Source organism: Lissotriton vulgaris, chromosome 12 (genome assembly GCF_964263255.1).
Source record: "Lissotriton vulgaris chromosome 12, aLisVul1.2, whole genome shotgun sequence".
In the NCBI taxonomy this organism is placed as follows: Eukaryota; Metazoa; Chordata; class Amphibia; order Caudata; family Salamandridae; genus Lissotriton; species Lissotriton vulgaris.
Window position 1 is genome coordinate 546,633,655 of NC_141700.1, and position 21,363 is coordinate 546,655,017.

At 43.8% G+C, this 21,363-nt stretch overlaps 1 protein-coding gene across 1 annotated transcript in view; it reads left to right on the top strand.

Moving 5' to 3' along the window:
• Positions 1-4,998: 4,998 nt before the first annotated feature.
• The window catches only part of LOC147677704 (tyrosine-protein kinase Fer-like), a 219,909-nt gene continuing 203,544 nt past the window's right edge, over positions 4,999-21,363 (top strand). Inside the window, exons 1-5 of the mRNA XM_086945577.1 lie at positions 4,999-5,221; positions 6,791-6,857; positions 6,989-7,016; positions 10,585-10,797; positions 16,691-16,819. Coding sequence (XP_086801703.1) covers positions 4,999-5,221; positions 6,791-6,857; positions 6,989-7,016; positions 10,585-10,797; positions 16,691-16,819 — 660 coding nt within the window. The remainder of the gene's footprint in view (positions 5,222-6,790; positions 6,858-6,988; positions 7,017-10,584; positions 10,798-16,690; positions 16,820-21,363) is intronic.

Here is a 21,363-nt window from a genome sequence, read left to right on the forward strand (position 1 = left end):
TCCATAATCCAAGCTTTACATTTGCTTTTTTTCTACAAACTTACTGTTGCAACCTCTGTGCCTTTTTCATCAGCAGTTAATCTGAAACAAACATTTGCACAGTCAGTGTTTTCTACCTGGCTGATGAAGGGTGTTATCCTGAAACCGGTCCCAGAATGCTTGTTTCCAGTCTAGGGAGGACCTGGCATGGCAGTTCGGGCTGGACTGTTCCCATGGGGAGCAGGGTCAAGACTGATGTGAATATGGCTGGGTCCAAACTGAGGTTGCATGGTAAGCATAAAAATGATGGATTAAACCCAGATCTGTGACTGGGGATGAATGTTTGATTTGTTCAGCTTTCCGTCCATCATATGTTCTTTTTTGCTTTTATCGCCCTAAGTGAGAAGGGTATGCCCAGACTTGGGTCCTGTGCTTACTGTTCCACTGGATTCTCGCTAGCCTGGCTAATGTGGGGTGAATCCCTGACACCGGTCCCAGGATGCTTGTTTTAGGTCCAGGGAGGACCTGCCTTGGAATTTCGGGCTGGACTGTTCCCATGGTGAACAGGGTCAAGACTGATTTGCATATGGCTAAGTCCAAACTGAAGTGGTTTGGTGAACAAAAAAACAATAGATGAAACCCAGATCTGTGACTGGGGGCCAATGTTTGATTTGTTCAGCATTCTGTCCATCATATGTTCTTACAGCCTGATTCATCAATCTCCCGTTTTGCGAGGCCCTAATAGCGAATCATAGCGAATCGCTATTAAGGACTCGCAAAACGGGATTCATGTAGGATTAGCAACATTTTTTGCGATTCCTACTGATTCCTTATTTGCGATTAGCAAATTGCTAATCGCAAATAAGGAAAAACTCCCCATTCATTCCTATGGGCCAAAAGGCCCATAGGAATGAATGGGGAGTATTCCTTATTTGCTATTAGCAATTTGCTAATCGCAAATAAGATTGCGATTTGAAGGGTGCCAGGGGTGTCCAAAGGACACCCTGTAGCACCCCTCAAATGACATTTGACACAGGTGTTGCACACACACATGTCCAAAGGACATGTGTGTGTGTAACATGCAACTCAGAAAAATGCATTTAAATGCATTTTTCTGAGTTTTCGCAATTTACCGCGAGGTTTGACCTTGCGGTAAATTGCGGCCAGAAAGTGCGAATTCGCAAAAGAAATGTGGATGATGAATTACATTTAAGGAATCTCAAATAGAGATTCCTTAAATGTAATTCCTCGCAAAATTGCGAGATCGCAATCAGCGATTTTTGCATTTGGGATGATGAATCCCAAATGCAAAAATCTCACTCGCAAAGGGCCAGATTCTCAGAATCTGGCCCTTTGCGAGCCGATTTGGCCTTGATGAATAAGGCTGTATGTGTTTTCTAATGTGACAACGTATAATAGGTTTGAGCCCTTAAGTACTTGGGACAGAAATAATTGACAATTTTCCTCAAGGGATGTGGTGCATTGTCCCTACCCCAGTCCTGCTGGTTACACACAGAATGGGTTTATGGCCCAACATTGTGTTCACCTCCTGAGTTGGAATGTAGCCGGTTTGTGAAAAAAGATATCAGAAAGATTTGGCTACAGTTTCTCATCCTTTGGGCTTATTTGTCTCCAAGAGACTTGGACTGTATCCAATTCTTTTACGTTGGATGGATGTAGTTCATTTTATGCTCCAGCTGTTCCCTTTAATTCTGGCCAAGCTAAAGGAGTCCTACCGCTCAAAAGGTCCTGCACTCCGCCACTCTGCAACAGCAAGCAAAATTATTAAAATGGTGGATCAATTAAATCTCCTCGACGTCAGAAGGCATCCCCACCCTGGCCCTTTTGGCTTTACGCCTTATCCTGCTGCCCACTATCTACACACATGAATAGACTATTGGCTAATGTCCACAAACTTAGCGCCACAGGTGTTGAGTTGTGACCCACTGCCTAGGACATATTCAGATCACTCTCCAGTTCTATTAGAATTACAATTACTCTCCCAGAGACCCGAGCCATTTCTATGGAGGTTCCCACCATACTCCCTCTTGGACCCGGTCTTTAAGGCTGAGTTGGCAGTTTCTATTGAAGATTTTTTCGCGAATAATCTAGGCTCCATTAGCAGATTTTTTGACAGTATGGGAAACATTTAAAGTTTACATCTGAGGGGTGGTCATCTCCAAACACGCAGGGGTACTTAGATTATTGAGGGATAGACTGAACATTTTGAATGTAGAGGTGACAGTGAATATGGCAGAATTAGAGGAAAATATAAGTTTGGAAGATGAGGTTCAGGCATATGTGGATAAGGCTTTCAAAGCTTTAACTTCTCAGCTAGGCAAAAGATTGGATGAATGTGTGAAGAAAGGTATGGCCAGTGTACAGAATACTTATGATACGGTTAAGGAGGAGCTTTTGTGGTCGGTTGAGGAGACACAAGTAAAGGCAGGTGTATCCAGTGAGGGTCGCAAGGTGACCAAAAAGGAAACCTTTGACAGGAAATAAGGAGAAAAATCTCTATTTTGAGGGGGCATGATAAGGGGAAAAGTGAAGAGTGGCACAATGGGAGTCAGAAGAATAGGCTTTAAAGACCTCTAAATGGGTTCACAAAGCGGTTGCTTGTGATGAATTGTCCAGCAGCGAAGACCTGGAAATAAGTTGTTTTCAGATCTTGAGAATTCAGATCGAGAAGAACATAAGGTGAAATAAACAGAAAATAGATCATATCAAAACTGATCAGAGTTAGGGTTTATTAAATTGCTTTGGAGAGGATATGTTCAATTCATCAATTCAAGCAATCTTTTCAGCTCCCTGGCTTTTCCGGACTTTGCAGGGATTGAAGGCTCATCATCTTCGAATTGGCATGAGATATTCACAAGAAATAAAATTGGACCAGGATTCAAGGAAGAAGTTGGATTGGTGGAAGGCCAATTTCAAGGCTTGGAATGAAAGGGCCATTTTTGGGGAGGTACCGGAGTTGGTGATAGTCGGGTGCGAGTCTTCACAGTTGGGGAGCAAGATCATTAGCTCTGACAACAGGAGGGATATGGTCTTTGGAGAAGAAGGAGATCTTTATCAATTACCTGGAATTGCCGACAGGTTCTTTTGCTGAGAAGAATTTTGTAAGGGATTAGTTTGTGTTTTATTGAAGATGGACAATGTATCAATGGCCAGGTATGTGAAAAGATTAGGGGGTCCTTGGTCAGAGGCATTAGAGGATGTGGCAAGAGATTTTGGGCATTTTTGTCTGAGTCAGAATATTGTGGTTCAGGCTCTGCATATTCCAGAATTAAGCACTTTAGAGGCGAATTATAATTTAAGGAAGCAATTGGAGATTGGACAGAGAAATCTTCAGCGTGGTGGAGAGGAGAAGGTAGTCAATTTGCGGTGGATTTGTTGCAAACTGTTTGAATGTGCAGGTTCCAGTTTTCTTCAGTTGGAAACAAAACCCGGAAGCCAATGCAGTGGATGTTTTTTTTGCATTTTGCAGAGTTGGAGCTTGGGTTGAAATGATGCATTACTGCCATTTTCTATGATTCAGAGATTGTTGGTGAAAGTGAAGAGAGACCAGGTGGAGGTGCTTTTAGTGGCTCCTTTTTAGCTGTCTCAGGTGTGGTTTCCAGGTTTAAGATTTTTTTTTTAAATTTTTGAAAACCTTTATTTGAGAAAATGGATGCATACAAATATGGGCCTACAACCCGGGGGCCGGCCACGAAGCAAAACTGGAAAGCACCATCGTCAATTAAAGGCACAGAGTGGTTAGACGATATTACCCAGCGCTGCAAATCAGTATTATCAGCTAACTGGAACCACTCGACACAGGATTAGAGGAGGTTAATTTTATATATTTACAGAATAAAGGATCGGTCGTATAGATAGCAACCTGGAGTACATGGCGGGGAATAATCCAACTGTTTCATTGCAGTACAACAGAAGAGCAGTAGTCAGAAAGGTCCGTAGCATGCAAAACATAGGTCCGTTTATAATTCCTCAATGATAGTGTCCACGCCCAACCACATGTACCCAGAGACTAACTGAACAGCAATTCCGCAGTAATAAAACCCATCAGGGAAACAGATAGGCTGCAATCACTATACATCCCAACCCCAGAAATAAGAAAACTAGAAAACCAAAGAAGAAAAGAAGTAGGGGGACTCCACGTTATTGTACCCGCCCCTCAATGATAATGGCGAGCAATAATACAAATGGCGAACGTGCTTGGGGGCGGAGCGACAAATCAGGAGAAACAGTGCCATGAGTATCATATGTAAAATACATATTCCTCCCCTCAGTATAACTCACCCCACGGGGTTACAAACAGTCGTGGAGACCCAAGGAAAGGATACAAAAGAGCCATAGAAACAAAGAACTACCTAATAGACCCTACTCCACCCACCCCACCCTGCACCCCTGCAGAAGGCTACGGCCTACCCCCCCCCCAGCAGCGTGCCTGTCGCCCTAATGATGAACCCGAAATGTAGAAAAAGAGAATATAGGAAAACGGAAAAGGAAAGGGAGAAAGAAGAAAGAGCCTGGGGAGAGGAACCAGTAGCAAATGGTACGGCCCCCGCCCCCCGCCCACTTACACTGTGAGTAATACCCAAAACAAAACTGGCAAGTGTTCAGCCTCACGCAAATACGAAAGAATCAACAAAGTATCATAATGTAAGGCAGTCCATAACTCCATGTGCCAATCAGTAGTCCTCCTAAATGAACCGGGTTCATCCTAGTCCCTTCTTGGCCATCGTCGCTATGTACGTTGATCCAGTGGGCATAGGACCTGACGATGAAGAAAGGCCATGGAAAAATTGCTGGAGTATCAACGGAAACAGCCGATAGGACCCCCTCTCACGCGGGCAATGCAGATACTGTTCACAGCAGCCATACATACCAATGTCAATAGACTCCAGCGGTTCCACCCGTTCATGAGTAGGACCATCGCCACCCCAGCCAGGAAGCGGGGAACAATCAACGACCGCACCGGACCCATCCGCGGCCTCAAGAGCCGGCCCGGGAGGAATGGCGGCCACTACCTCTCCCCGCACCCAGGAATCCCGGATCAAGGTTGACCTCCAGGACCTCAAAGCTTGCAGGACGTCGCCCACCGTGGGTTCGAGCTCACCAGTACAGGTCCAGGAGGAGTGCACGGGCAAGAAATCGGCGTCCCGGGACCCCACATGGAAGATGGTAGCAGCCGCCATTTTGCGACAGTTACGCCGTCTCTCCGGATTCGTCTCCAAGGGTGAGCTCAACAGCAGAGCGCCGGCGGGACCCCCCTCAAGCGCACAAGCAGCACCCACAGCGCTAAAATAGTGGTTACAAGGGAGGGGGACCCGCCGGTGACACCGCTCCACCAAAGTCCTTCTTCGCCACCAAGTGAAGGAGCCCGGTACGGCCGGACGGCAACAACGGGGGGAGCCACCAGACACGGCATCCCCACCCCACGACTTGCCGCACACCACCTCTGGAGCACCGGACGAGTGTCCCAGGCGCGTTCATGTGCCTCTGGGCTCTTCGCACATCGGCATCTTCCGGCCGGCCCCAGACCTCCACCCGAGGCCGCCGCCGACACCGTCTCGCCGGCAACTCGCTAAGGGCGAGGCCCCGGTCTCATCCCCGGGAAGGCCGCACTTTCCGGGAGGGCACCGCTGTGGATCCACTGAACACCGGACCCACCGGGATGGATGGTAAGTTACTGCAAAGCTCTGCATATAAGATGTTGTCCGTTTTGGGCAGGATAATCGACAGGATATTAGATTTCAGGCAGGTAGGGCGGCGGAGCCGAGCTAACGTGCGGCCATCTCGTTGTCAAGCTTGGCTCCTCCCCCCCAGGTTTAAGTTTTTTGATAGATAATCCAGATGTTCCAAGGGTTGTTGGTGAATTCAGTGGGGGAGAGTCACAATTTAGTGTATCAGGCAGTGGCGGTGCCTCCATCAAGGGCGTTGCCCCGCCCACAGCATGGCCACATTCATCTTCATTAACTTAACGAGGAAGATTGCGTCCTGACTCAAAATCGGTCGGCCGGAGTCAGTCAGGACACGTCACGGAAGGGGGTGGGGCAGCACTGCAGGGGGTGGTTTGTTGTTGACTGACAGCAGCAGCAGCAGGGCAGGCCCAGTGCTCATGTTCAGGTTTGAGCTAGTCATTTTTCGGACCAGCCCAAACATGCGCACTAGTATTAGCTTGCAGTGCTGCTGCTGCACACTAGGAGAGCGAGCGCTGCTACTGGCCAGTGGCCGCAGCCCCCGGTCTCCTATGGGCGGGGACAGTCCCTGCTCGAGCCAATCCTGGTGCTGCTGGAGCAGCGTCTGTATTGGCTGAGAGGGGTTGCTGTTGCCACCAGCCACTCAACCGAAGGCGCCAATGCGGACCCCGGCCCAGGAGCACACAGCAGATGCGGTGCGGTACGACCCGGCGGTCAGGTACGTTTTCTTTTTTTTAAACTTTATTTTTAAACCCCGGCCCCTCACCCCAGCGCGGCCCCTCCCCCCCACAACCTCTTCCCGCAAGTATTGGGAGCCGCGACTGGTATCAGGGACATCTTCAGTTGATGGGATGAATGCTATCAGTAGAGTTTGGCAGCTGTCAGGCTTATCATCAGATTTTGCAAAGCTCATCAGGAGGTCCTGGGCACCAGGTACCATGAAAGCATATAGTTCGGAATGGAAAAGATGGGTTTGTTGGTGTTCTAACAGGAATTTGGATCCCGTTATGGCATCTATAGTAAGTGTGGCTAATCATTTAGCAGATTTTTTAAAGCATGTAGTTCTTATAGCCTTGTGAATTTAAACAATTCGTAAATTTGTGCAGGCCACATTCTGCTGGATGGACTGTCGATGGGGCCTGAATCGGAGATTTGGTTTAAAGATTCATCCAGGTTTGAGTATTCTTCTTTTTGATATGTGGATATGGTTTTGAATGAGTTAGCACTTTGGAGCGAAAACAGGGTTTCGTCCTTGAGGGTTTGTCTTTGAAGTTGGCTATGTCACTGTGTCTTTTTTCTTTCAGGTGGGTTTGTGACATTAGAGCATTAGAGGTTTGTTTGAGGATGTATCATCGAGAAGGTGTGCGTTTTTTCATAGAAAGACGGACTAAGACTATGTCTAGAACTATATTTTATCCAAGCATGCGGGACAAGTAAGTTTTGTGTGCTGTTAAGTGTTTAAGAGAGTATGTGAGAAGTACAAAAGATTTGAGAATTCAGAATTTTATTTCATTCACTTACCAGCACAAAACATTTTCTAGTCCTACTTTAGGGAAATGGGTTAAGCAAGTCATGCAAAGAGTGGGAATTGATATTTCTAGATTTCAGGCACTTTCTGCTAGGGGCCCTATGGCCTATTAATCTTTTTTGGTAGATAGAAGTTTAAGTAGTGTTCTTGCTTCAGCAAACTGGGCATCTGATTCAGTGGTTAAGGCTTTAATCATGCATGATATTTGCTTCCGTGCCTTGTCATAAAATTCATATTTTCCACAGCTGGGGTGTGTAGAAAATCATGATTTTATTACAGTTATGAAGGCAAATATTATCCCTTCCCACCATAATAATTTTTGTTCTGTTTCAGGACAAATTTAATGTCCGCATCGGTAGGCGGTCGATGTTGGGTTATAGGTGGAGGAAAATTTCAAGGTAAGTTCATTAAGTGCTTCCCCATTTTTGGAGCGGATTTTGTTCATTTACTGCAAAAAGGAAGGAACATGGCTGCATGCTCTGAGTAATTATGCATGTTTGGACTACTTAAAGCTTCTGATTCTGTTTCAACTTTCTATCTATGTTGCTGCTGTGTGAGGGCAAGAAAGAGGATATATACATATTAGCCTCCGTGTCTTTAATAAAATCATGATTTTCTGCCTAGGTTAGCTGTGGGAAATATAAATTCTCCAACTCAGTTACGTAATTATTCGCCTCCTTAGGCCAGAACTCTTAACAGTATGGTGCAGTGGGTGATATCTGGTATTGCACAATCCCATTTAAGCCTCTTCAAGATTTCAGATTGAGGTCATTCCAGTGGGCGTTTTCCTGCCCGATAATGGGCGTTTTAATTGAGTGCAAAGGTTTGAGGACAGCGATCATTTTCTGTTTCTGATTTTCTGTTTGGAATGTGCAAATAAGCTTTAATAATGAGATGCTTGCTATTGTATAGTCAAGTAGTGGATGCCTAGTCGCTGGAGTGTGTGTAAAGATTGCTGGATCACACCAAGCGACATAGTGAGAGAAGCCCTTCTCCCAGTTGTCTCTCTTAGATTTGGCGGTCAATACCTGTTTTGGGATGTTCATTGAAAGTTTTGCAAGTTTACCTCTTCCCCATCTTGATTGTCTATCATGTTATTAACCAATCGGCATTGGAGTGTTTGTGGTTTAACGTTATAATTACATTTTGTAATATTTCCATAAACTTTAATTTCTCCCTTGATCATGAGTTGATATAGATGTTTATGAGAAATATGTTGTTTGTTGCAGTAACCTCCTGTTTTTAATTTGTATCACCAAGACCCAGGGTTTGCTCACTTCTGTGCGGGTTACTTCTAATTGAAGTTGATAGAAAACATATATTGTTTAACCCTCTTTTTGATGTCCTTTTTTTGCTGTTCTAGTTACGTGATTATGATGTTATATAGAGCATATCACCGGGTAATTCTGTTCACATCAGGTTTCTTGTAATAATATTATGTGAAGCTGTTTTCAATAAATTACCTACCGCTATGTTTTGTGCAATACTGATTAATTCTCCTACATTTGCAGCATTGTGCACAGCTGAGTGCTTGATGTTGGCATAGGTTTTGTAGTGGAAGGGTAGGTATCATTCTGGTAACAAATACAATGCCTAGACAAAGTTTAAAACTCTTAACACATTCAATGTGTGTAGTACAGAGTGGCCCATGCGAAGTGTTTGCAAAATTAGGAGAAATTAAAAGATTTCTCTCACTTCATGCCTGCATCGAGTAGGTGTTATTGTTTGGGGCAAAGCAGTGTGTACTATTGGTAGAAGTTAGTATTTTGCCTCATAAACCATGGATGGTAGCTTAGGAATATCTATTCACCATTCATGGAGGTACCCCCTTGACACAAAGTGATACAGAGCTATTTGCATTATTGTATAGACTAATTTTCAGTGCAAATAAAGTTTTGTGCGGAAAACTCAATACATTAGTTACACTCCCCCAGTTTGTGTCACTTTTTGTGATTTTGCACCGGAGTAAAGTGTTGATAAATCTGCCCCTAGACCTTTGCTACCTGTACCCACAGGAGTAGTGAGTGCTTGGGGCTAGATACAGTAAATCTGTTGACAACTACTCAAAAGTGTTATTGATGCCAGAAGACTTACTGAAGTTACAAGGCATTATCACTTAAAGTGACTAAAGTTTTATTTATTTTTTCTAAAAGAGGAACCCTCTTTGGGTTTACATTTATTGTGAGCAATACAAGAACTAGATCATCTCCTAGAAGGCCTTCTGTATGGATATTCGTATTGTGTTCCTTAAATCAAGTGAAATGCTTTTGTCTTCCCAGTACCTTTCCCTTGGGCTGATTGAGTGAAGGGAGACAGCCACACCACCGCTGTTTAGAAGACCCTGATGCATGGCCAGACTGGCCGTACAGGGCATTGGGTGTTTCCCCAGGAGGCTAGTAGGATGGGGGCTGGTTTTGCAGTGGTGGAAGCTGGTTTTGTTACTGGGGACTGATTTCCCAACTGTGCCCCAGTAACAACAGGAGGAAGCAAGCTTTTCCAGCCACCCAGGGCCAGACTGTGCTTTTCCAGGGGCTGGGCCAAGAAAATTGCCATCGCTGCTTTGGGTTCCCAGTCCGGACCTGCCCTGATGGTATTATGGGAAGAGAAGAATTTCTGCAGAGGGAAGCTACAGATCAGGAGTAATGCAGACAGAAAACCCAGCAGCAGGAGGGAATCGTACATGTGTTGGTGTCTAGCAGTTTATTAGTGGTTGTAGTCAAGTAACGTCCAAGGCCTGAGAAGCATTGTCCAGTGGCTCCAGCTGCTTCTCCCTCACATGTGTCTAGAAACAAACTGGTGGTAGTTAGTTCTAGGAGTGGTTAGGGATAGACTGGTAAAAGGCTAAGCAGTTTTCCAGAGCCTCTTATCTTTCCAAGCTTGTTGACCCACATGTTGGAATCTCTCTCATGTGCCCTCTTGTGTTAGACAAGACGGCCAAGTGCTACACAGGAACTCAGTGTTGGTCCCGCTTCTTTGCATCATCCACGAACAAAAGGAACTTGATAGGAGAAAGTTGGCTAGTCTAAGTATAGTATTGTCTCATGCCAATCACCCACAGCCTACTTAAAGGTACAACCTCAAATTACCCCCCAAAATATTCTTTAATTGTGTTTTACTGCTCTGACCTATCTTAATGATATATTGGTCTAAATGTAATTCAGAAAGACTTGTTTGAAATTTCATGTTGAGATGGCAACTTGTGACATATTTCAGAAACAGTTTTTTTGGGTTTGGCACTGGAATGGAAGTTTAACAACTGTCTCTTTCTCCCTTCACACCTTCTTGTGTACTCGGTTCTCTTCCTCCCATTTGTTTATCTTTCCTGTCCTTACCTTTCTTGCTATATTCCCCTTTCCTCATTCTGTCCCAAAGCTTCCTGCTCCTGTGCCATTGGTCCCGCCTGCCCAAAGACCCCTCAACCAACAGGACTGGTTCCATGGGGCAATTCCTCGGCAGGAGACACAAGCGTTGCTGACCAGAGACGGGGACTTCCTGGTTCGAGAAGGTCACGGGAAGCCCGGAGAGTATGTCCTGTCCGTGATGGCCTCTGGGCAGTGCAGGCATTTCATCATTCAGTTTATCAATGTGAGTACCGAGAAAGACAGGTGTACAGCACTGAGCATATGCAAAGGCTATCATGCCGCCTTCGTGCAGTAACATAGAGATTTCTGAAGAGTGAGACATGGGGAATGTTACGGAAAGTACTTTGTGCAAACTGATCTAGACTGTTGCTGGCAGAATATCCCTATCCCCCTGTTGTGTATTTGCAGTGTCTGTGCATATACAAGATGAAAATCTGACTAATTTTGTGTTCACCAACAATGCAGCAGAGCTTACTCTGCAAAAGTGGGCATCACCCATTAGGGTAGCTCAGGGGTCTACAGCATTTTGATGGCGAGCTACCAGTATCTCACAGGCTATCACTGAGTAGCTCATATACATCTACTCACTTGATAGGGAAGTTGTTTAACACACTGGACAATTTTCTGTGAGGGCATGTTAGATAGTGCAGGATGACGTAACATAGCCTCTTCTAAACAATTCTTTATTTACTTCTTTTCCCCATTCTTTTCTGCTGCCCCTCTCTTCTTTCCTTTTTCCCTGCTTTCAGGCCTTTCTCTCATTTCTAAATTTCGTTTATCCCCTTTCTTTTTTCATTTGTTTACACTACTTGAATTTGCCTACTTCTTTTTCGTTCACTCCCTTTTTGTTTATTTGAGTTTTTCACATTATTTTTTTCTTCCTGGCTTTATTTCACGCTTGCTATTTTTCTCAACTTTTTTTCTTCTTATTTTATTTACACTAAGGGTGGGCGGTAAACTCCACTCCTCTGGTGGAGTTTGCTGAGTTTTGGCCACTCCACGATCCACTTGGATCACAAAGTTTCAGAAAAACTCCACCAGCAGCAGTGTGGCGGAATTTGTTCTGCCACACGGTTCACCAATGTTAAGTTGGTGAGTGAAAAAATCATGTGCTAGACAACCTCCGGGTGAGATTTCTCAATGTAGGCGGTACTGGTATCCCACCACCGCTCGTGTTGAGAATGCTGCCGCTCGCATTTACAAAGCTGCCGCTTGAGTAGAAAATCTACTCAGGCTCTAGAAAGAAGGCAGCGCCCTCTGGCAACCCAAGTGGTGCCGTTCATGCTGATTTTTCAGTGTGGGACAAGCTCCAGGCGCTAAACATCAGCGCAAGCAGCTCAACATACTGAACTACGTCGTTTGCAGAACTCTGCAGAATCTTGCTGAGTTTTTAGGTAACCCTGAGTTCTACTCATTCCTAATTTATACCTAATTTATACCTCTCATTCATTCAGATCTTCATTTTCCTCTTCTTTGTTTCTTTTTTATTCTTCTTCTCTTCCATTATCTTTATTTCTCTTCTTTTGTCTCTGCTTCTTTTTCTCTCCTCTCTCTCAATTATTTTCTTTGTTTTGTCATTCTTTCGTGTTTCCCTCAGTTTTCTGTCTTTCTCTTTTCTTCCTTTATTTTTCCTTCCTTCGTCCTTACTTGATTTATTTTCTTCTTTTCAACTCCCTTTCTTTTGTCCTATGCTTTTCTTTCTCTGCTTTTGTCCACTTATTTTTCTTTTCCTCTTATCCTGTAATCGTATCTTTTCTTTGTCTCCATCTTTCCTTCATATCTTTCTCACTTTTCTTTTTTCTTTTTGCATTTACCTATTGTACTTTTCCTTTTCTCTTCTCCTTTCTTCCTCCACTATTGTTCTTTTTCCATGTCTCTTTCTTTGTTTCTTTCGTATTTTCATTCTTTTTTACCTTTCTACGTCTTTTTCTCAGTTTTAACTTTCCCTAACCTCCCCCCTTTTCTCGTTCTTTCTTTTGCCTTATTTTTCTTCTTTTTCTTTGTTGTGCTGTTCCTTCTTTGTTTTTCTACTTCTTCCATTATATTTCTTTTTTTCTTCCTCTTATTCATTCATTCCTTTCATAGCTCTTTTTCTTCTTTCATTGTCTTCTTAATTTCGTTCTTCCTTCATCTCCTTTTTCTTTAGTTCCTTTCTCTGTTTTCTTTTCTTATCTTTTTTGTTTGTTCTTTCCTACCATCTTTCTCTTCTTCTTTTGTTCCTATTTTCTATTCTTTCTCTCTTGCCATTTTTTCTCTTATGCTGTCATTCTCTCTTTTATTTGTATTTTTCTCTCATCACCTTCTACTTTCTTACTCTCTTTTTCCTATTGCATTATCTGCCTTTCTCTCTCAGTTTCACTCCTTTTATCTTGTTCACGGTCGGAAGAGCAAAGGGACGAAACTGATTCTTAGGGATTCCTAATGTAAACCTTTGGCAATAAACCTCCTGTGCGAATAAAGCTTTATACTCTTTGTTTAAATTATTTAATCTCTGTCCACCTTTATCAAATTCTTATAATACGCTGTGGCTCACGACAGGTTTCTAGGATCAGAAGTAGCTCTTTTTACATGAAAGGTTAGAGACCCCTGGGGTAGACCACTACTGAAAATTCTCAACCAATACTTTTTGTTGACGATTGAATTTCCTTTAGAATGTTAGGGCGCTGGAAATGTAGCCACCAAAGTAGAGTTTAATTGTCTGCGCCACATACCTATTTCCCTAATATGTTTTGGGTATATCCCAGCAAGTTAAGTACACGTTACCTAGGCGGCCCTCTCTATGGCAGCCTTTCACTCAAGTAATTGCCTCACACATGGTGGCGGCTTGATCACCATGGATGCAGCAGTTGATCTCACCACCATTAGCAGCAGGGTTATCTCCTCACCTTGGTGGAGTCAATGACTGAATTATAGGACTCACCACCAGTTGGCAAGTTGCTGTCCACTCCAAATCCTTATATAGCCCACTGGTATTATGGTATTTTCACTCTCTTTTTGGCAGGTTTAAATACCTTTATAAGCGAGCCAGTTAGTGTGTGAGACTTGTAAAGGGAAGGCAGCACCACTAAACGCATCACATCTAAGCACAACCTAAATGAGAAAGTAGCAGCATGTTGGCTAGACAAATGTTGCTTTCCGTCACTTTCTAAAGGCCATAGGGCTTACTTCACTAATGATTCTGCCATCTGAGAGTGCGCTATATTGGTCGAACCCAGAACTGTGAAACCACACCCTCCTTTTTATCCCGGGATAGGGGTAATTTGCTATTATTGGGAGAAAGGAGTTTGTCCCGGACAAATGAGTGGGTGGCACAGAGAGTACTTGAATGTCACACTAGCTTTTACCCAAATGTTACAACTATTAGTTGTGTTTATCAGTTCTTACTTTGAGCCTGTGGTTGCTGGTGGAGCCCACCAGCACTTCTTTTTGCAGACCAGCACTTATTCTTTCCTCATCAGATATCGACCACGAGCAAAAGGGGTAAAAACACGCACACACACGAAAGAAGGAGGAAGACATTGATGGCAAATCTGGCACAAAGGGACCTGTAAGCGTGAGATCCGGCAAGAGTGAGAGAAAGGGGCAACAGTGTCTGTTAGCGATTTAAAGAGGACTGAGGTGAATTCTAGGCCTGAGCGGTAAATTCCGTTCTGCTCGCGGAATTTGGGTAATTTCGTGTTCCACAGAGAACGCAAAATTGCCCAAAATTTTGCGTTCTGCGACTTCGCAAAAGTTTTTTGCTTGTTCGCATTCTCAAAATGCATGTTTGCGAGATATTTCCCCCAAGCATGCAAGCAGCGATTGCAAACAGTAAAAAAGCATTGCGAACAAGCAATTCCGCGTGTTCGCTGAGATTTTTTACCGTTTCGCAGAGATTTGCATAACGCGATTACGCAAATTCCGCCCACCCCTACTGAATTCAACAATACCTAGCCTCGGTATTCGATGCGTCAATTGTTAATAGGACAACCGGGGTAGAACTTTGGTCACCGACACTCATTCTTTTACAAATGAAGAACTGCCTACTATTATCTATTAGCTCAAATCACTGAGCATGCCACATGCAAAAAATACTATAGTTTACAGAGTTCTAGCAGAATTGAATATCCCATGATTACAAGTGCCTCGGAGGAGTTGGTGGCATATATAAACCTAATGAAATTAGAAACTGCATGAATCAGAACTGATCTGATCCCATACTTTAGCATTTCAAAATGGGTAGTTATATGCGAATTGTGGTGTTTTCTGCACCATAGTCTACTGCATGTTACGGTATTTCGTAGGTATTTTCCCCAAGCAAATATCTCAAGTTTGACTTCCTTTCAATACCTACCTGGGCAAAATTACAGGGGCGCGCACAGTTTATCACATCTAACCCTGGTAAACTCTCTACAACTCATAATTCCGAATCCTGTGCAAACAGGGCTGTGTGTAGGGTTTTTTGATTTAGCTATCCCTCCCTCTTGTAATCATGGCCAGTAACTTGTGGATAAAGCTGCATAGGCCTACTTATTTGAAAACCAATCATTAGCACAGCCAATAGGTCTCGCCTATGTGAGAGCTATTGGCTTAGCCACTGTCTTTTAGCCATTTTGTACAGCAGTGTGCCTGCTGTTCAGCTTGGCTAAACATTAGTGGTGTGGCATCTAGTAGATTGGCTTAGAAGAGAGTGAAGGAGGGTGGCATAGAGTGGAGTGACGTAGAGTAACATAGATTTGGAGTGGAGTGGTGGAGAGTGGAGTAGCATAGGGTACAGTGGAGTAGAATAGAATGTCATAGTATAGAGTATAGAGTGGAGTGGGCTGGAATGGCTTAGAGTAGAGTGGTATGGAGTACAGGGGGTTAGAGTAGAGTGGCACAAAGTAAAGGTGAGTGACGTAGAGTATAGTAGCATAGACTTCAGTGGCGTTGAGTGGCATAGAGTGGAGTGGAGTGGTGTAGAGTACAGTGTGGTAAAGTGGCATTGAATGATGAGTAGAATGGAATGGGGTACAGTGGATTTGATGTCGAGTGGTGTACACTTGAATGGCATAGAGTAGCGCGATATAGTGTGGAGTGGAATGGAGTGGGGTTGCATCAAATCTTGTAGAGTGGAGTGGCATACAGCAGTGGAGACTGCAGTGGAGTGGCGTACATTAGATTGGTATGGAGTAGAGTGGCATAGAGTAGAGTAGCATAAAGTGGCGTAGAGTGGCATACAGTGGGGTGGAGTGGAGTAGATTGGCGTAGAGTGGTGTAGAGTAGAGTGGCATAGAGTAGAGTGGTGTAGAGTGGCATAAAGTAGACTGGACTGAAATAGAGTGGTGTGGAGTGGCGTAGAGTGGAATAGAGAGAGTAGCAATGGAGTAGAGCGGCATAGAGTGGAGTGCTGCAAAGCAGCAATATGTGGAGTGGAGTGAAGTGGTGCAGAGCACAGTGTAGTGTCACAGAGTAGAGTGGCGTAGAGTGGTGTAAAGTAGACTGGCGTGGAGTTGTGTGGAGTGGCATAGAGAAGAGTGGCATTGCAAAGAGTGGAGTGGTGTAGAGTAGAGTGTTGCACAGTGTTGTGGAGGGGCATGGAGTACAGTAGAGTAGCCTAGAGTAGTACAGTTGTGGGTATAAGTAACTGAAGCGTCAATTCAGACAACAGATAGGGGGAAAGAAATATAAATAATAAGCCACATCCCTGTGTCAGAAATAGTATGTTGCAAAAAAGACGAGGAAGAACACATGTACTTGGTCCATGCTCCACGAAGGAGCTAACACAAGAAAGGAAGGCAAGGCAGTGATAACAAAAACAATGGTATGCTGGGGGTGGGTTATAAACCCACTGAATTGTGAACAATAAGTCTCACATTGCGGTACATGCGCTGTGTAGGAGAGACCTAATGAGGTCTGAAGTGAGGCGCCAGTTGCTCTTGCCAACACCTATATGAAAGGGCAATCAATTGCAAACACATTTATTTCAGTTCAGTTCAAATCACTTTATTTTGGCCAACAGGGCCAAAAAAGTAAAAACATCATAAATGCATAAAATAAATAATATTTTATTTAATATATGACCTATGCATTATTTTAGTTTGATTCTTTCTTGCCTTACCAAGTTGTTCCTGTATTTTACCTTCTTTCCTCTGCAGAACAAATACCAGTTTGACTCAGAGGGGAGCAGTTTTTCAACCATCCCCCTTCTCATTATCCACCATCTAAAGAGACGTGCAGTGCTGACCAAGAAGTCTCAAGTTATCATCCGCACAGCTGTCACCAAGGTAAGCTCTGGCCGGTGACAATTTCCCTTCAGAAGACTGTCAAGTGGTGTGGCCCATATGCTGGACAAAGCAAGAATGTATGTTTGATTTCAGAAGTATGCCTTGCACGCTTTAATTTCCTGTGTTTGTCCGTCTTTATACTCTACTGCAGTCTTATTCAAAGCCCTACCATTGATCACAGTCCTTTTTTCAATTTTTTTTAACCAAGGTAACATTTAACCATACAAGTAGGTCGGAATTCCAAACAGAGATTCCAGGTGGCTGGAGTTAAGTTACTGACCCGTATTCTTTTTTGGAATTCCACATATTATGCATTAAATTCTTTCTAATGGGTAATAACTATGTGGACATGGTATTACTGTGTTGAATTCCCTATTCCAAGGAGATTATTGTTCCCTTTTTCCCACTTTCTCATAGCAGATGGTAAACAGTAGCAATGGCTTCTCTGTGGGGTGGGGAAGATGATCGGGGCTGGGAGATGGGAGGGGGGACAGGGGTTTGGTAGTTGTTGCAGCCAAAGACTAAAGCTACTGGAGCATCACTGGATTTCGCTAGAAGATTAGGCAGCAAACCAATGCAACCACTGCTAAAAACATATAATGAGAAATGTATCGCTATGACAGTGTATGGTAGTGTGGTGTGGGTTTTTAAGGACTGCAGCGAACTTCAGGGAGTAGAAAATAACCATTTACGGAAACTCTTGGCTACTCCCCCTAGCATTCCAGCTTTTATTATCCATGAGGAACTAAGATAGGGCTACTTGATAGATAATATTGCTGTAGCACCCCTTATATGGTGGTTAAACATTTGGTCGAGAGATAAACCAAACCTAAACCAGACTATCTTAGATGATTGCATGAGTTTGGATAGAGCCATTGAAATCCTGTGGTTAAATTATATTTCACTGCAGCTCTTGGGCAACCAGAGCTATTTAAGAAACTTAGGAAGCTGCAACCTGAAACTGTGAACAACTTAAAAACTCAATTTCTCACTAGGAGGCAATTAGATAGAGAAACAAAAGAACTTATGAAACCTTCGTGTAGATATTTTATGATCTTAAGTTCTGGTATTTTAGGCCAACCACTCTGGTCTTTTGTTAATAACCTGCACCACTGCTTTATTTTATCCAGATTTAAATTTAATTGTATCCACTGGCTCCTAACTGTACCTAAAGGCTTCGCAAAGTTAGGCTCCTTGCAACCATGTATATGTGATAACTTCTCCGAACAAGATATATTGCAATTTATGTTCTTCTGTGGTTTTTATACTGAACTGAGATTTAAATATATTCTACCACTTTTTAAAGATTGCCATTTTGTACAAGTTAGGCCAGCACTGACCTACCTACAAATGCTTTCTTCCCCCTTCGTTTGTTATGGGGTTGCACGTTTCCTGTCAAGGGCGATCCGTAAACGAAATAATATGGTGGGTTTACAATCATGAACTGGGTTGTCAGAATATGTCCTTTCTTTGTGTTTTTATAACTTTCTCTATTTTAATCAATCAATCAATCAATCAAGACCCTCACCCATGAGGGTCTCAAGGCGCTAAGAAGGGGGGTGCCGCTACTGCTCGAAAAGCCAGGTCTTGAGGTGCTTCCTGAAGGTGAGATGGTCCTGGGTCATTCGTAGGTGTGCGGGGAGGGAGGTCCATGTCTTGGCTGCCAGGTAGGAGAACGACCTTCCTCCGGCGGTGGTTCTGCAAATCCGTGGTACGGTGGCGAGGGAGAGGCTGGCGGAGCGGAGCTGGCGGGTGGGAGTGTAGAACGAGAGGCGGTTGTTGAGGTATTCAGGGCCCATTAACCTACAACGTAAATGTTTTTTTAATGTAAAATGTACTTTCATGGCCAATATGTGGCCGAATAAAGTTTTTATTGATTGATTGACTAAAGCAATTTTTAACAGTCTGAATTTCTGGCCAATATAATTCCATTGGGTCATCTGTGATCGTGTGGAGCAGAATTCCACATGTAACCCTACATGCTACGTTATATTATCAGGCCGTTGATAGTGTGGTGGAGTAGTGGATCCAATACATTTTTATATTATCATCTAAATGCATAGAACGTATTCAGATATGTAAATTCATGGGCTACTAAACTCTTATGAAGCAACCAAATTCTGGATGACACATGGTTACAGTGGACTAAAGTAATCTCATAAACAAGCATTCCATAATACCGTATATATTTGAACTGTCAATGCATCCATCTTAGACATGTGTGTGGGGAACATTTAGAACATTGTATTTTGTAAATGCATGGTGCATATTCCATCAGTTCGACACCTTGATGAAGCTCGAGGGGCGTCCACTGTTTATGTAGACCATTTTTTTGTGGCAGAACACCTGTCCACCTTTAACATCAAGATCTAACAGTATTGAACATTCTAAATTTCCAGAAAGTAACGTTTAAAACAAAATCTGAAACACTAGAGACCAGTATCCAACCGAACAGAAAATGCTTACAAAAAATTCCATAAGAAGAGGGTAGAAAAAGAAAGGTATCGAATAATTTCATGTTGACTACTGATGAAATCCAGGAATAAATCCGGAATGACTAGAAGTGTGGCGATGCTGCGGTAGGCACTTGAGTGGTAGATGGTAAACTATAGGCCAGTTATATACTACTCAGGAAATTGTGATAAGGTAGGAGGCGACAGAAAGGCATACGTCTATACTTCCTGGATTAAAGAATGTTTCTTTTAGCTTAATGGATGTTCATAATTTTTTTTTCAGTGTTCCACATCCCTTGCCCACAGACTTTTCTTCTCAGCATGCATGCACCAGTAGGCAATCCAAACAGCATGGAAGCAATCCATGTCTTTATGGCCCTTCTTCAGTTGGATGTATGTGAAGAACAGTAGATTGTCAAGCATGCTATTGCCATCATGTGTACCTTGGCAGTCTGGACCAGCATGTCCCAGCCATTGTGATTGTCTGCCTACGATCACATACAGAAGACAGGTTGCTGACCACAAGTGTTGCACAACGTAGAATGCCATACCTGTCTTTTTAAAAACATTTTTTTTATTAATTTCAAACGGAACAAGAAAGCAACAAAATAGCAGAGACAGGGAAACCAATTACATTGCTTCGCAAGGAAAATAAGTATGTAGGAGCACAGTTAATGACAGAGCAAAACATAACAAACTTAATCAAAAAGAGACAAATTAGCTAAACAGAATAATACATTTCCTCCCAAAACAGAAAAGAAGAGACACATTCATGTACTAGATAATCCTGAGTAGGTGGAGTGGATACTGAAAAAAAAAGAAAAAGAAAATGTGACTAAGCAGGCATATCCTGTTAAACAGCTACATTGGCCAACCAACCCCGGACGGGGTTCCAAATCCAATGGAGCTTTCTCCTGCAAGGATAGTTTTTAATTAATACCATCTCCAATCTACTTAAGCTCAGGAATTTACGCCTCCAGATCCATGGATCAGGTGACTCTCTAGAGAGCCAAAATCGTGCCGGGACCAGTTTTGCCAGCAAGATAGAAAAAAATGTATAAACCTGATAGGTGAATGCCCCAACCTAATCAACTTCGGATCCGCCCCTACCTCTAAGTTTAGCATAGAAGTTACCAAAGACAAATTCCCCTTACAAACGTAGTGCGGAGCAAGATGCAAAAACATGAACCGCATTAGCTCCTGCTGATCCACAGGGTAAATAGTGGTCATCTGGTCATAGCTTCATAACAAGGAAACGATGAAGGGTGTAATACCAATTGTTAATAAATTTCAAGTGGTGTACCTTGATACGACCTGCTCGCAGGCAGGTCGCTCCCCACGCTGCTGCACGGCTCTGCCTGCATTGTTTTTGCCTAATCTTGTATTTTTCCCCTGTGCCTAACTTTCTTTCTTGCCCAGACTTGTTTTTATTCCCCTGTGCCTGTACTTGCTTTCTTGCCCAGACTTGTTTTTATTCCCTTGTGCCTAACTTGCTTTCTTGCCCAGACTTGTTTTTATTCCTCTGTGCCTGTACTTGTTTTCTTGCCTAAACTTGTTTTTCCTTCCTGTGCCCAGTTCTCCTGCGGCCCCCGCCCATTTTTCCGGCCACTGCGTCCCTGTGGCCCCGCCCACCTGCAATCCCATTCGCCGCCCCGCTCCCGCCTCCCAGCTGCTCCTCCCTCCCACATCCCCTCATATGGAAGCCGCGTAGCGGTGAAAGGAGCGACCTATAACCCTGCTCGCAGGCAGGTTGCTCCCCACGCTGCTGCACGGCTCTGCCTGCATTGGTTTTGCATAATCTTGTATTTTTCCCCTGTGCCTAACTTTCTTTCTTGCCCAGACTTGTTTTTATTCCCCTGTGCCTGTACTTGCTTTCTTGCCCAGACTTGTTTTTATTCCCCTGTGCCTAACTTGTTTTCTTGCCCAGACTTGTTTTTATTCCTCTGTGCCCAGTTCTCCCGCGGCACCCGCTCATTTTTCCCGCCACTGTGGCCCCGCCCCCCTGCAATCCCATTTTCCACCTCCTCCCGCCTCCCAGCTGCTCCTCCCTCCCACATCCCCTCATATGGAAGCTGCTACGCGGCCGCGCTC